The sequence below is a fragment of the Balaenoptera acutorostrata genome, chromosome 8 (genome assembly GCF_949987535.1).
Source record: "Balaenoptera acutorostrata chromosome 8, mBalAcu1.1, whole genome shotgun sequence".
Classification (NCBI taxonomy): domain Eukaryota; kingdom Metazoa; phylum Chordata; class Mammalia; order Artiodactyla; family Balaenopteridae; genus Balaenoptera; species Balaenoptera acutorostrata.
The window spans coordinates 60,234,348-60,251,064 of NC_080071.1; the positions used below are offsets into that span (position 1 = coordinate 60,234,348).

Here is a 16,717-nt window from a genome sequence, read left to right on the forward strand (position 1 = left end):
TGAAAATTTAAGAAGATACTCATGTTTATTATCTGATTAACATTTGACAGAGCAAAGGTAGGTGCACAAAGAGCTCTTTGACAAAGTCAAGCCCCAGATATCAAACTACAGTATCTCCCTGGCAGCCCCAGAGGGCACCATGCCACTCCCAGGTAGCTGTGCTGGCTATGCAACCACTCAGTGTAGATGCTGCTGTGTTGTACTTGGAGTACAGGCTTGCAGGCATCCGACATCAAAGGAGTGGGCTACTAAACACTAAGAGTTCTAGTTCCAGGTGTCAAAAGTCAATGTTATTACCAACAAGTACTAATTGTGTACCAGAATGGTCAGAAAAAATAACAGGCTTTCAATACTGTATAAAATACACCTTTTATAGAGAACAGGCTCTTGTTGTGAGCTGCCTTTAACTTATTTCCTCCCTTTGCCAAAGTCTGTTCATTCAGGTCAAATCAAGGACATATAGTACAAAATTTTTTTAAAAACTACTTTAACAATAGTCATTAACTTTTTTCCAAGACCCATGCCTAAGGCTATTTACATAAGATTTGGGATCATCATAATTCAGGAGAAAATTTAATTCTGAGTTCACAGGGAAGGTATCCCTCCTAGTAGATAATAGGATACTCAGAAATACCTGAGGTATAATCACTGAGACCCTTCAGAAGGAAAAAAAAAAAAAAAAGATCAGAGTTCCCTACACTGGCATTAAAGTACATACACAGTTGATAAAGAAAATCTAAAATGTGAACAGTGCTAAAACATAACAGATAAATTAAGAAGGAACTTGCTACAAGGCTCCAGTTCTTACTATACTTTACACACAATTTCATTATAATAGAGATTCTCATTCTCAACAAAAAATGATTTTAGGTGGAAATTTCAAAAGCAACAAAACCCAGTTTCAAAACAGAATTCATTTCTAGAGACGAGCATGCACCAGTTTCCAATCATTGTGTTTCTGGTGGAACAGCAATATCAATTTAATTTTCAAAAACCAAAGTCTGGTTCTCTTTAATCAGACAGGCTTATTTGGCTGTGAATACACCCTTGCCCTGCCTCCAAAGTGATCATTTTACCCTCGGTCATTTTAAAAGTATACTAATTATACAGAACACTCCAAAATCTAGCTTAATTTATAGCTGTTTATATAATATACATAAAATCTGATAATTTAACACTTTGTACTACTCTCTGGCCCTATATTTTCCTACTTCCTGATGTCTCTTGGAAACTGGTACAGGAAGATTACTTTCTTAGAGAATAAATAAAAAGCTTAAAGAATTGTCTAAAATAAGCACCCCAGAGTTACTTTATGAAGTAGAAACTCAAATATCATTTAAAATGTGAATTGGAATATTCTAGAAATTTAAACATCAGGAATTCTTCTGGTCCACATTCAGGGACATGTGCGTTCACTTACAGACCAGCTGGAATCCTTTCTGAACATCTCTGTGTATGGTCTGCTGATTTCAGAATGATTGAGCAAGGGGGAGAGAATGGGGAGAGGACACTTTTTGTTTTTAAGAAATTTATTTAGAAGAGTTTTATTAAAAGATTCTAAAAATCATGGAAAACTCACGCATTTTACTCTTGCATGTGTGTTTTGAGCACATAGCTCTTCCCGAAGGAGAGGCAGCTCGAGAGGAGAGACGGACCCTCCTCTGGCCTGTAATAGGTGTATGGATGGGAGCCACAGGAGTAACATGCCCATCAAGAATTCTTCAGAAAATTGCCTTTCAGTTTAAGAACAAAGGAGCAAAACATTTGCTAATGAAGCAATGAAAAGATCAAGTAACACGCCTCCCATTTTCAAAAAGAACTAGGCCCCTCCTTCATCTTCTCTCCATAATGCCTTTCATGTAACAGCATTTCTTTCTCAACTGCATGACCGAGATAAAGCCATGTCATCTGATGAGAAGCAGACCTTGGTCAGCAATGCTCAGAAAACAGATCTGTTTTTTTCCCAATTCAACCCTTGCGTCACACTGCTGAAAGCTGAAACCTAATCCCAGAGTTTCACTTTGCCATTTCACATAGTTAAAAAAAAGAAAAAAGGAATCCCAGAGAAAAAGCAAAAGTGTTTGACTTTCCCATTAAAAAAAGTTCATTCTCTAATTCTGCAGATATGAAGAAAAAGGCAGATGTTTTAATATTATTTTATATTAAAAAAACACAATCTCAAAGAAAGCACCTGGGTTTTACTTCAGTTTATAATAATTTGCTGTGCCTGAGAACTTTTGTGCAAATATATGTCATCTTTCATTAAAAGTATGCATAGCACATTTTCAAAAAAGTTTAGTTGCAACCAACTTTCCTTCCAAAAAAACTCACAGAGATAAATACACAACATTCTCTAATTCCTATTGATTGCACTTCTGGTTTAACCCATCCAGCCTCCAAGGAAATTTGAAAGACATGTACAGTAATTATGTTCATACACCTTGGCCAATGCACTTATTCAGAAGAAATATTCTGAAAACAAGTTTCCTTGGTTCCGATGTACCCATATTTTCCTTCTTAAAGTAAATCCCTCCTACCCCCCACTCATGTTGTTTGGGGGGGTATTATATAAAAACACAAATTAAAAAAATTAACCCTTATTAATCACAAATGCAAAAGGAATGTGGATTATGCTTGGGATCCCAGTGGCTCAAAGGCCTGAAAACAGAAAGCAAAAAGGGAGTCTCCACTAGTCTGATCTTATGAAAAAGGTAAAATTCCTTGTTTGATAATGCAGTGAGCATACTCTTTGATGGAGGTGTAATTTAACCAGACATTAACAGGGGCCAGCAGATAAGCCATCTCACTGTTGTCTCAGTAACAGACTGAGTTTACTCCAGCAACCTTCTAGAACAGCTTTCTAAAGGTTAATGGTCAAAGCTGCTCCTTCTTTTTTCCCATCTCCTAACCTGGGTCCTCCTTGCTTATGCTCACCAGAAGTAAATGTGCTAGCAAGTTCAGTATTTCTGGTATGTTCCAATATTACTGAATTTATTTTCTAGTCACTTTTTATTTTCAAGACAAGAAATACCAACTGGAGGACAGCATTAAACATTTCTTCTTTCTCTGCTTCCAAACACTCATGACCCATTCATTTATACTTTCAATTTATCAGACAGACCTCATGCCAATTCTGTTTCCGTTCTTCCACTTTCCCCTTTCCACATTCACAACCCTTCTGCAACATTCCTTTTCTCTCAGACAAGACTACATGTATCAGTGCAAATCTTTCCTTCATGTGCTAACTTGTATAAGAGGTCAGTCAACTGCTGAACCTCAGTCTTCCTTCAGGATATCCATTTTGGGTGATGATGTGCAAACTGGGGTGCCAAAGCTACCCATCATGACTGGAAGACTCTGATTCCTCCTCAGTCCACTCAATAAATTGCTACCTGAATTTAAATAGACAGCAGAGTTTGGTCTTTGAAGACCATTTTCTGCCTCTTGGCTTCTTCCATTTTCCTGGGCTGCAGGGGTCTTGATCACTCTGGCTATCCCCAGTCTTTTCAGCCTGTCCACTAAGTTCATCTTCAACTGGCCAACATCAGGAGGGTTTCGGGACGGTCTCAAGCCATACATCTCCTGGAGGAATGTTTCAGCTGGTCGGGAGGCCAAAAAATTTTCAGAGAGATGCACTCGAGGCTCAACGGGCAAAGGAGAAGGGCAAGGTGAGTGAGACGGTGAATTTGGTGGTGTGGAAGGGATAGCCAGGCCTCTAGGGAGAGGCTGGAGGAGGGGGTTCTCTGAAACTGGGCTGTGGTATGCTTTAGCAGAGATGCCTTGCTTTTGTAGAAGTTTGGCCAAGCTCATGGTGCCACTGAAGGTTATGGTGGAATCTCGTCGGTTGGTGATGGATTCACCAATGCTGAGTCTATAGGACATAGCAGGAGAATTCACTGCTGTGTTTGATGAACTGCTACCACTACTTCCACAGGATAATGAAGGGAAGCCAGAGCTTTACATAGAAAGAAAGAAAAAAAAAAAGCAGGAGAGAGAATTTAAGAATAAAAAGTAATCCCAAGTCAGCATTTAAAGTAATTACAGTAGTTATCCACAGTAAATATAGAGGAACAGGCAACACGTCAGTATCTGAGGAATGAAAATTTTGATGTGTTACTTTAATGATTAGTTATTTGTAATTTGTAATTTAGTCATTAACTTATTGAAACATATTTCTTTTCATAGGATATGATTTTACTGTACTTAGATAACTTTATTATTCTCAAATAATTACTTTATTATTCTTAAATTTTAACTCTAAAATATGTATCTGTGGAAATACAACTAAATTTTATGATTAAAAAATCAAAGAAATTTAAATATTGAAGAAAGTAAACTTTAGAAATTTTTATTAACATATCCATTCCATAAAGTGAAATACACCAAGAGACAATAATCCGTGATTTAACAGTTCTTCAACCTTTTAGAAAATACAATCTTTCATAATTAAACCGAAGATGCTTTTCTAAGGAGACACATTTCTTTTTAATCTGTCAATTTTATATTACTGAGAATAAAGTTCTAATTGTTAAATTTCCAAGAATGTTAATTCCAAACAATAGTAGTATAAGGATACCCATGGAACGAATTTTTCTCAATCTTGACTTAAAGCATGGGTTTCTGGGAAATTAAAAATAATTAAAAGCTTTGACAGCTATTAGAATCTTTCTTCTTATTCTATGCTTTGTTAAAAAGAAAAAAAACTAAATAAACAATCATGTACTCAAGGAAATGGTGATAGAATGGAGAAGGTACTTCTTTAGCAAATTATTCCCCCTTGAACAAATGTTACCAGCATTTAATACATAAACTTTCACTTTAACACAAAATACTCAGAATATCTAGATATCAAGATTTATAAAGATTATGAACAAGATGCAAATTTAGGATTAATAAATAAACTTTCTAAAGTACCAACTTGTATTAAAGAAGCAAAATGCAAACAACTTCGACTCCTTGGTTCTAATGTAGTCTGTCTACTGTATTCCCAGTCTCCCACCTCCCTGGTCCTACTTTATTGTAGAATTGCCTGTCTTTTCCCAAACTGTTCATGTCACTACCATACCAAATGATGGTATCAACCTGTATTGAGAGCCTCCTCAGGAACCAATTTTATAAAACCTGCTATCTTGTTGACTATAAGAACAATGTAGAAAAATTGCAGGTATGCCTGTTTATTATAGACTTTACTGAGGTCTTTATAGGATACCACCCAAATGCTTCCCTAAACAGTCAATTTGCTTCTATCTTACAGACATTGTGAATCATAATGTTATTTCCCGCCACACTGGCAGCTAGAAAGCTAAGACTCAAATACATGGCTCACCTTACTTAGCAAGTATGTAAGACTTTATAGTACAATTTATACACTAGGTGTATTCCTCTATCCATTTTATATCCTTACTCTTGATTCTTTTTTGCTTCATTTTTCTTCTCTACTTCTAGTTAACATTATCCTGCAAAGTTCTACATATCTCTGGAAATTGCCTTAGATTCTTTTTGGAATTGGTAGGACAGAAATTTCAGCAATATTGATTATTGTTCTAGTCTGTGTAGTAAATAATTTCGACTGCCCAGAGGGTTCTGGCTTTGCCCTCAGCTTCTGGGAGGTAATCTATGCCACGGCTGCTAGAAGTGTGTTTGTTCAGGATGGAGCCTGGCCACACTAGATCTTGGAGTGGACCTGGCCACACCCAATAGCTGTAGGATGGGGACTGGCCATGCCAGGAAGACTAACCATGTGATTTAGGGTGGAAGCTTTGGGTCAGTGGACCTGGAGGTGAGTTATTATAGTTATAGTGAGTTATAGCTATATAGGTAATCAATTAATCATGCCTTACACAGTGAAGCCTCAGTAAAAAAAATCTGGACACTAAGGCTGGGGTGAGCTTCCCTGGTTGGCAATACTCTGTGTGCACTGTCAAACACTGATGCCAGGAAAGTAATGACTCCTAAGGACAGGGAGGTTTCATGTGTGGAACCCTCCCAGACTCTGACTTATGTGTCTCTTCCTTCGGCTAATTTTATCCTGTAACCTTTCCCTGTAATAAACAGTAACCACGTGCATAACGGCTTTCAGTGAGTTCTGTGAGTCCTTCTAGAAAATTTATCAAACAAGAGCATGGTTTTGGGAACCCCCTGAACTTGCAGGTCATATCAGAAATGAGGGCAGTCTTGTGCGGAGGACTAGCCCCTCCAGTCTTGCAGTCTGGCTAACTCTGGGTGTAGTTTCAGGTGAGTCATTTACTACCTGCCTCCACTTGGACCAGTCACCTGAACTTTCTACGCCTCATTTTCTTCATTTAGACACTACATACTCACTTGGCTTGTCTACTTCAAAGAGTTATAATGATCAAATGAGAAAATACAAGGTGAAAATATTCTAAAGACAAATTATCACAGTACATTAATTAAAATTCTGGGAATTAAAATGACAGTAATTTAAAAAAGAAATTCAAGAAAACAGAGTTGAGGAAAAAAGTAAGGCCTCAAATTGCCCAGCCCCTCTTACCTGGGGGTAACCTGAGTAATATCAGAAGGATGTAATATCCTACAGGTGGTGAAGGTGAATGTTGAGTTTGTGCAGGACAGACACTTTCCTGGGTTTGAGGTTGCAACTGAAGTAGAGAGTTTTAGGGAATCAAACACAAAATTGAAAGACTAGGTTAATAATGTAAAAAGTTCGTCATTACTATTAATAACAGCATTTATCTGGTGTCTTTTATACAAAAATTCCCAAATCTAGAAATGAAATATACATATTGTATTTTTTTCCCATGAATTTATTTACTTATTTATTTTTGGCTGCACTGGGTCTTTGTTGCTGCGTGCGGGCTTTCTCTAGTTGTGGCGAGTGGGGGCTACTCTTCGTTGCGGTGTGCGGGCTTCTCATTGCGGTGGCTTCTCTTGTTGTGGAGCACAGGCTCTAGGCGTGTGGGCTTCAGTAGTTGTGGCACACAGGCTCAGTAGTTGTGGCTCGCGGGCTTAGTTGCTCTGCAGCATGTGGGATCTTCCTGGACCAGGGCTCAAACCTGTGTCTCCTGCACTGGCAGGTGGATTCTTAACCACTGTGCCACCAGGGAAGCCCTACATATTGTATTAGTATCCACTGGTTAGTATATAGCTGAATCCTTCAATAATTTAAAACTGTAATTCAAAAGGAGTTAATATAGCTTAGAAACAAGAGAAAAACATATTCTGAAAAAATACATTAGAAAAAAAAAAACCAAACCAAGAACTAGTCATCCAATCTTTCTAGCCAAACTATCTACTCCAATGGTTCTCGAAGTGTTATTTGCACCTTGTGGGAGTCTACAGGTCAAAACTACTTTCATAGCAACGTTAAGATGCTATCTGCCTTTTTGACTGGGTTGGCACTTGCACTGCTGGTGCAAAAGTAATAGTGGGTAAAGCTGCTGGCTCTGTAGCACAAATCAAGGCAATGGCACCAAGCTATACTAGTATTCATCACTATTGTCCAATTACAGTAGGGAAAAAAAAGCCAAATTCATATCAGAATGTCCTGATGAAGCGGTAAAAATTATTTATTAAATCTTGACCCTTGGGGGACTTTCCTGGTGGTGCACTGGTTAAGAATCCACCTGCCAGGGGTTTCCCTGGTGGTGCAGTGGTTAAGAATCCACCTGCCAATGAAGGGAACACGGGTTCGAGCCCTGATCCAGGAAGATCCCACATGCCACAGAGCAACTAAGTCTATGCACCACAACTACCGAGCCTGCGTTCTAGAGCCCACGAGCCACAACTACTGAGCTCATGCGCCTCATCTACTGAAGCCTGCGTGCTCTAGAACCCATGCTCCATAACAAGAGAAGCCACTGCAATGAGAAGCCTGCACACCGCAATGAAGAGTAGCTCCGGCTTGCCGCAACTAGAGAAAGCCCGTGCACAGCAATGAAGACCCAACACAGCCAAAAATAATAAATAAATAAAAATAAAATAAATTTATTAAAAAAAAAAAATCTTGACCCTTGGGCTTCCCTGGTGGCGCAGTGGTTAAGAATCCGCCTGCCAAGGCAGGGAACACGGGTTCGAGCCCTGGTCCGGGAAGGTCCCACATGCCGCGGAGCAACTAAGCCCGTGTGCCGCAACTACTGAGCCTGTGCTCTAGAGCCCGTGAGCCACAACTACTGAGCCTACATGCCACAACTACTGAGCCTACATGCCACAACTACTGAAGCCCGCATGCCTAGAGCCCATGCTCCGCAATAAGAGAAGCCACCGCAATGAGAAGTCCGCGCACCACAATGAAGAGTAGCCCCCACTCGCCGCAACTAGAGGAAGCCCGCGCGCAGCAATGAAGACCCAGCACAGCCAAAAATAAATAAATTAATTAATTAAAAAAAAAATCTTGACCCTTGAATCTTTAATATTCTGTGTGATGAAATGGGAAGTAAGCATTAAGCACTCTGCTTTATACAGAGATACAATGGTTATCTAGAGGAAAAGCACATATGCAATTTTTACATTTTTTCACAGAACACCATTTTTACTTGAAAGAACAATTAATACAAAAACTACAGTTATTCAGACTTGGATATCTGGCAACATTTTCTTGAAAAAGAATGTAGTGAGCCTGTCTCTTCAAGAAAATAGCTGACAGGATTTGCTGCCAGTGACAAAATTTGAGTTTTCAAGTGAAAATAAGTGTTTTGGTAGACTTGTATCCATCGCTGAGAGCTTGAAAGCTTCCTAATACTAAAAGACTTACCCAATGAGACAGGTGGTGATATTATATGATTTTAATATATTCTATAATGAAATGGGTCAACATTTGGAAGATCTGCATAACTCAGTGAACCAATATTTTCCAAATGACCAATGCATTATGTTAACAAAATCATGCATGGGTAAAAGATGCATTCAAAGAGCAGGACAGATGAACAGATTTTAATGTAACAAAGTATGAAAAGTTCACTGATAGGGTTTTAGATTAACATTGCTACAAACCTTAAAGAAACTACAACTTACCAAGTTTTGGTGTAATATCAAAGAATATCCACAAATACCTGAAGAGGCTATTAAAATACTCTTTCCTTTTCCAACCATGTATCTGTGTGAGGCTGTATTTCCTTTCTTTTTTTTAAACTTTAAATTCTTTTTATTTCATTTTATTTTTCTATTGAGGTATAGTTGATTTACTATGTTCTGTTAGTTTCAGGTATATAGCAAAGTGATTCAGTTACATAAATATATATATATATATTTTCATATTCTTTTCCCTTATGGGTTATTACAAAATATTGAGTATAGTTCCCTGTGCTATACAGTAGGTCCTTGCTGGTTATCTATTTTATATATAGTAGTGTGTATATGTTAATCCCAAACTCCTAATTTATCCCTCCCCACCCCCCTCTCCCCTTCGGTAACCATAAGTTTGTTTTCTATGTCTGTGGGTCTATTTCTGTTCTGTATATAAATTCATTTATATCAATTTTTTTAAGATTCCACATATAAGCAATATCATATGATTTTTGACTTTCTCTGTCTGGCTTACTTCACTTAGTATAATAATCTCTAGGTCCAACCATGTTGCTGCAAATGGCATTATTTCATTCTTTTTTATGGCTGAGTGGTATTCCATTGTATATATATGTACCACATCTTCTTTATCCATTCATCTGTTGATAGACATTTAGGTTGCTTCCATGTCTTGGCTATTGTAAATAGTGCTGCAATGAACACTGGGGTGCATGTACCTTTTCGAATTATGGTTTTCTCCAAATACATGCCCAGGAATGGGACTGCAGGATCATATGGTAGTTCTATTTTTAGCTTTTTAAGGAACCTTCATATTGTTCTCCATAGTGGCTGCACCAATTTACATTCCCACCAAAGGTGTAGGAGGGTTCCTTTTTCTCCACACCCTCTGCAGAATTTATTATTTGTAGACTTTTTGATGATGGAGAGGCTGTATTTTCTTCATACTCCTCAACCAAAACAACATATTGTAATAGACTGAATGTAGAAGCTGACACAAGAATCCTGCTATCTTCTGTTAAGCCATAAATTAGAGACTTGCAAAATTGGAAAACTAAACCACTTTGTAAACTACTTAAAAAAATACAGCTATTTTTCATAAAACATATTATTTGTGTTAACATGTAACTCTTTTAAAATAATGAATTAATAAATATTTTTATAATTTCTCAGTTTTGATTTCTAATAGGTAAATATTGGTAGATACAACCCACACAGACACTCTCTGGAATTCTTAACGATTTTTAAGAGTGTAAAGAGATCCTGAGTCTAAAAGTTTTGTGAACCACTGGCTGAATTGCTCTCTCTCTGCCTATCTATTTATGCAGGTTGGCTAAGAAGTGGAGAGAATTAGAAGGGGCACTTATGCTATAGATTTTTATTGTCTTATATTCAAGACTGAGTACACTCCAGTAAGATTTATACAGAGGCAGTTAGCTGACCATACAGTTATGCAGAAAGCAAAGTACTACTGGTTACTAGACTACACTCAACCAAGCACTCTTCTCACCTGTAACTGGACCACCAGCTGAAGTCATGGGCGGCAGGAAGATCCCTGTTACTGGCTGGGATACTGATGGCTTCTGTTCCACTTGAAGAGGTTGCTGAACCTGAAAAGTGATACCTTCCTCTTCATCTTCTTCTAAATCTGAGAGGTGATAGATGGCATCCTTGGGCAACTGGGTAAAGCCTTTAGTGATGACACCTGGTCGTGGGTCAAGAATGGTTCCTAAATTTGGTTGAGCAAGCTGCTGCCACTGGTGCAGAGTTTGTGATCCTGAGTATGCAAACCAAAAAAAGGAACATGTTTTAAATTTCCCACAAATATTAAATCTTGAAAGAAGCTAAAACTGTATGTGTAAAAAAGTAATGATAATAATAAAACTACTTATTTGGTCTTAATATTTTGGTAAAATTTGTAAATTAAAGTTATCTGTGGAAGATTAACAAGATGATAAAGGTATGAATAATAATCTGTTCATTTCAAAAGCTAACTTTAAAAAGGAAATCTAAAGCAGGGGTGAAAAAACCAAGACAACACCCTTAATAGGAACTAGGATGCTGAGGCAGTGATGAGAAAGAAGATACATATCACGTCGGGTTGTATTTTCCCAGGTGACAAAAATCAATACTCCTTTGTCCTGGAACTATGCCTATGAACTTTGAACTCAAAAGCCAGGCTCCTAGGTTGGAAGGCACCTTGAATTACCATGGTTTTTTTTGTATGTTTCTCAAGACTCATATGTGCTCACGACTCTCCTTTCACCAGGCTCTCAGGGAGAGTAGGAAAGCGAAGGAGATGATAAAAAAGGAGGATCCATCCTCATGGTTTCTGTCTACAAATGCTGGTGAATGATCATCCCAAGTACCTGCACCAGATGCAGTGTCTAGTTGTCACTAATAGTCATATAATCCTAAAAATGGCAACTCTGACAAATACCTGTACTGACCATTAATGAATAAAACGAACTTATAGCACCTTTGAGTTTGAGGGGTCCTTATAGGTTACTGACTCAAAATTTTGTCTAATGCAGACTCTTTTATGATAATAGCAGAGGATCACTTGAATATTGTCAATATTCCATCAAACAAAGAGATCTGTTTTGAATTCAAGTTCTGTCTTAGGAGAGAACGGAAACTGACCTGAAATTAACAGAACTGAACAAAAGAAAAATACAGACACACATATCTCTAAGTAACTGACATTTTTTGGGTAAAGAACTCTATTTTGAAAAGGAAGGTAGAGATGAAGCATTACATATAGATTATTTTTATTCATCTATCATATCTTGTTTATCTTACCATGAAAACTGCTATCAAGGATATTCCTTAGCAAAGGACAAGAAAAGATTACTCCTCCTCCCTCACATTTGTATAAAAACAGTATCAGTAGAAGAGAACTGACAGCTGATGGCTTGGAGAACGCAAATCTCTTCATTCATTTTCCACAAAGTTCTGCACGGTCACACAAACAGCGAAGATTTAGGGATAATAAAGATGTCTTCTGCACATAGGGTTCTTATAATTACAAGAGAAATCTCAATTCCAGGGGAAGGCAAAGCCAATAAGCAACATGGCTTAGAAACAGCCCTTCCTTACTTATTACCTTCAAGGGGCTTGACAATTTGCAATTTTTCAGGCATAAAACCTCGAAGGCAACTGGCACTGCTCAGGTCTGTGATCTCCGACTGGTCGGTGCAGAGGGAGGCAAGGCTCTCTGTGGGGATGCCACAGTCACTATCCCCTTCTTTCTGGCCAGCCAGAGCCTGGATCTTCCGTTGCCATTCTTCAGCAAAGAACTGCTTCTCACTTAAGTAGTTCTGTCGCCGCAGACTCAGGCGATGCAGGGCTGTAGCCAAATCGCTCTCTGCAGAGCATTCTGGTTGACAGACCTTCTGGACGTTCCTATGGGAAAAACACACTCACTGACTAGATCTGTGAGGGTCATAAGCATAGCATAGACCTCTCCTTTCCACAATGGTGAATGTTCAAGAGATTGATCTTAAAAACACATATTTTTTCTTAGATACCTGGAATACAGAAATAGTAACAACAAACCCAAATCTCTAATATATATATATATATAACATTTTTATTTTTAATTAATTAATTAATTAATTAATTTTTGGCTGCACTGGGTCTTCGTTGCTGCGCACGGGCTTTCTCTAGCTGCGGCGAGTGGGGGCTACTCTTCGTTGTGGTGCGCGGGCTTCTCTTGTTGCGGAGCATGGGCTCTAGGCGCATAGGCTTCAGTAGTTGTGGCACGCGGGGTCAGCAGTTGTGGCTCATGGGCTCTAGAGTGCAGGCCCAGTAGTCATGGCGCACGGGCTTAGTTGCTCCGCGGCATGTGGGATCTTCCCAGACCAGGGCTCGAACCTGTGTCCCCTGCATTGGCAGGTTGATTCTTAACCACTGCGCCACCAGGGAAGCCCATATATATAATATTTTTATAGATCATTTCAAGTGACTTCAGATAGGCAAAACTATACTTTATTATGTTGTGTTTATTAACTTTTCTGTTTCACTTAATTTATGAACCTACAGATAATGACCATCTATAAATCCAGTTTAGGTAGTCAAAAAACTAAATATTATTATATTTCACTGAATCTATAATACCATTGAAGGCAAGAGGTACCATTATTTTATGTACTAAGAAAGAAAAAATGTTACCCATTAAACTATGACATGTCATTAGCTGCAAAAGAGAAACAATTTCAAAAATATTAAAATGTGAAAAAATTAACTTTAGGCCATAGAATCCTCTATGAATATTACAAACATTTAAAAGAAACCAAAAAGATCTGTAAATACTGCATTTTCATAGTTCTGCAATACACAGTTTTTCACTTATTAACATTTAAAAAATTGGCAGTATCTTACAACTGATACCAAAAGAAAGAGTAGCAAGCCAAGCTTTAGTTATTCCATGTGTCAATTCACACAGATCTGTTTGTTAGATCTTTTCCTAAGGTAACTGTGTAAAATGAGGTAGTATTGAAACATCAAGCTATTGTGTCTATAGTATCTACCCCTAAGACCAGGCAATACAATTGAAAACCAAAGGTAATGGATTTCTGCATTAAGAAAGACTTCTCTCAGATGCCAAACATCTAATTTTCAAAAACTTTCAGCTGACTTTCCAGTCATGCTCTTTAATTTCTAGTTATACAAAATTCAATGAACTGAATTAATAAAGAGCAGAAAAAAATCTAAATTTAAACAAATAGGAAATAAAGAGCAATCTAGTTTTCCTCAGTAGGTATTCCAGATTATTGTTTATCCTAATGGCACCAAAGCAACTGAAATTAGGAGCATGGGTTATGAGAAAGTGTCATGTAATGCTATGCATAACTGCCAATGACCAAACAGACTCAAACAAATTTGACTTTGAACACAAAGATTTAGACTCAAATTTTGCCAAACCAGAGACGAAAGTAGTAAAGAATTTTATAGATCAATGAAAACTCCATTTTGAATACACTTAATTAAACTTTTTCACTCCAATGATCTAACAAATAATGATACAGGGAATCATTACTGAATGAAAACTGACAGCTCCAGAACTTCCTTGGGACAGCACAGAGCAATGCTGGAATTTGAGTGTGTGAATCTATGTTTCTTACCCTGGATCTTCCTCCAAGTTACTCTTCTGGATTGTTTTGTCCTCTGTTTGTTGTAAACCAGATTCAAAAGGTTTTGCTGTCATGATGACACTTGAACGGTTGGAGCCTGGAATGGGTAGCAGAGCTGGGAATGGGACAGAGCGGCCCCGTGTGTCATTGGCAACCTTGACAGTATCAAATACCCGTTTTTGTTGGGCTCTGTCAAAAGAGAAGTGTTCATTATTGCCACTGCTTACCACTGGAGTGCTTTAGAAAAGAGACATGTAAGTGCAGTTAATTAAAAATAAAGCCACCCTGAAGAGCCTCTGAAGTTTTGGAGAAATTATTAGAAAATAAATTTCAGAACAAGAGAATGCTCTCACAGATGTGAGCACTACGAGGAAAAAACTGAATAGTAAGTAGATTTACTACTGAATCTCATAATACCAATCACTATGGATTATGGCTTCTGTTTAATTTCCATCCCAATGGTTGAGTAACAACACATGTGATCTGAACTTACTTTTGTTTAAAGAGAGAAGATTCCTCGTCCAAACTCAACTTCTTACGCATGGTCCCCTCAATCTCAGCTGCCAGAGATTCCTAAGAAAAAGAGTTTGATGTTACTAACAGTGATTATCTAAGAAGCCTGTTAGGAGAAATAAACTATCTTTAAATTATTTAACAGAGTTTCCAGAATCCAATACTTTCGGTGTTATAATAAAAGAAAACAGTCACAGGCTAAAATGCAGGGGAAGAAAAGAGACATTCTGGAAATGTAACTTTCAAACAAGAACCAACTACTTTTTCATGATCTATTTTTACAAGAAAGCAGTGGGAAAAACCAATTATGATAAATAAAAGTATTACATATGCAGACACACAAAAATAAAAGGTTTGAAAGGCTATAAACCAAGATGTTAATAGTGATTCTGTGGAGGTCAGGATTTGATGGTATTTAGCAATTTCTTTTTGCTTCTCTGTAATTTCTAACTTTTCTATAATAAACATGTAAAGCTTTCATAATATAAAAAGTTGTTAAAGAAAAATAAGTAAGCTTCCCCTTCCCCTGGTCAGGGATGAAGATTCAACTAGCATGGGTGTCATGCTCAGTGGGGCTGCGCTAACAGTGACTAGAATTGGAGGTACTGGTGTGAACTCATGATTTTAAATATACCTATAAACATAGGTATGAATGTAAAGATAGATATAGACGTGTTTATGTGGGTGTATGTGAACCTACACATACTTCCTAGCTCTATCTGTTGAGAGGACCTCAAAGCAATGGTACTCTAGTGGCATTGGATACCTAGCACCCAGATTTTGGATGCTAAATATCATTTCTCATTAAAAATAACCAGAGCTCCTTGGAGAATGGCTGATCCCAGGACTGGGCCAGGGAAAGGGCAAGAGGAGCTTGAAGGAGATCCCACTGGCCACATCTGGGACAATTTAAGTATCAAAATAAAAAATAGTAACAATGGATTATAATCCACTGATTAAAATAGGAATCCCTGAGTCTATACTGACATAACCAAATGAACAAATGAATAAATAAATGACACAGAAAAGCTCTAATTTATAAAAGAATGCCAATTAAAAAAAGTTGAAAAAATGATGGAATTAAAAAGTCACCATTGGCAATTATCATAGTAATAACTGAGTCAGATACATCCCCATCAATGGGTGTTAAAACTAGTGTGTAAAGGCTTGATGAGGAACAGAATATTTAAACAGTCTCAAAGTATCACCCCAAAAATAGTAATTTTGATCACTTGGTTAAGGTAGTATCTGACAATTTTCATCAATGCAAAGTTAATTTAGTAACATTAATTCAATTAACTATTAACAATGATTAACTTTACAGTGGAAAAAACTGGCAGATACTACCTTAACCAAGCAATCAAAGTTAATTAACATCATCAGTAATGGGAAAAAGAGACAATGTGTGCCTTCCAATACAATGTTCTGAGAAGAACATGGCATTATTTCTGCTGAAAATGCATTACCTAAATCTAATTGTGGGGAAACAACAGACAAACACAAACTGAGGACATTCTACAAAGGTCATGAAGGACAAAACAAAGACAGAAGAACTGTCCCCGACTGAAACAACCAAATGCAATGTATCCTTCAAAGGTCACTGTTGGGACAATTGGCAAAATTTAAGTGGGTTCTGTGGATCAGACAGTGATAGTATTGCATCAATGTCAATATCCAGAAGTTGATGGTTATATGTGGTCATGTAGGAGAATGTCCTTGAGAGTATCCTTGTTTTTAATAAATACACACAGAATTATTAAGGGGTAATAGGATTATCTGCAACTTACTGTTAAATGGTCCAGAAAAAAAAAGAGAACAATATGACAAATGTAGTAAAATATTAAATTTGAGAAATCTAGATGAAGGATATATGAGTTTTTTGTACTATTGTTGGAACGTTATCCTAAGTTTAAAATTACCTCAAAATTAAAAATTAAAAAATATTCTGCCCCAATATTCTCTAGAAAATCTATTATAATTTATAGTTTCAGTCTTTAAAAAAATTTCACAGGACTGCATGTAAGTGTTTAAGAACTAGATTATTAAAATAACTCTTTGAACCAACATTACAA

The 16,717-nt window shown here is 37.4% G+C and overlaps 1 protein-coding gene across 3 annotated transcripts in view; it reads right to left on the bottom strand.

Moving 5' to 3' along the window:
• The window catches only part of TRAK2 (trafficking kinesin protein 2), a 66,400-nt gene continuing 49,683 nt past the window's right edge, over positions 1-16,717 (bottom strand). For all 3 annotated transcript variants that reach the window (XM_007190526.2, XM_057551179.1, XM_057551180.1), the window contains 6 exons: positions 14,626-14,705; positions 14,124-14,321; positions 12,104-12,402; positions 10,508-10,774; positions 6,512-6,617; positions 1-3,955 (listed from right to left, as the gene is read on the bottom strand). In XM_007190526.2, coding sequence (XP_007190588.1) covers positions 3,277-3,955; positions 6,512-6,617; positions 10,508-10,774; positions 12,104-12,402; positions 14,124-14,321; positions 14,626-14,705 — 1,629 coding nt within the window. In that variant the 3' untranslated portion in view covers positions 1-3,276. The remainder of the gene's footprint in view (positions 3,956-6,511; positions 6,618-10,507; positions 10,775-12,103; positions 12,403-14,123; positions 14,322-14,625; positions 14,706-16,717) is intronic.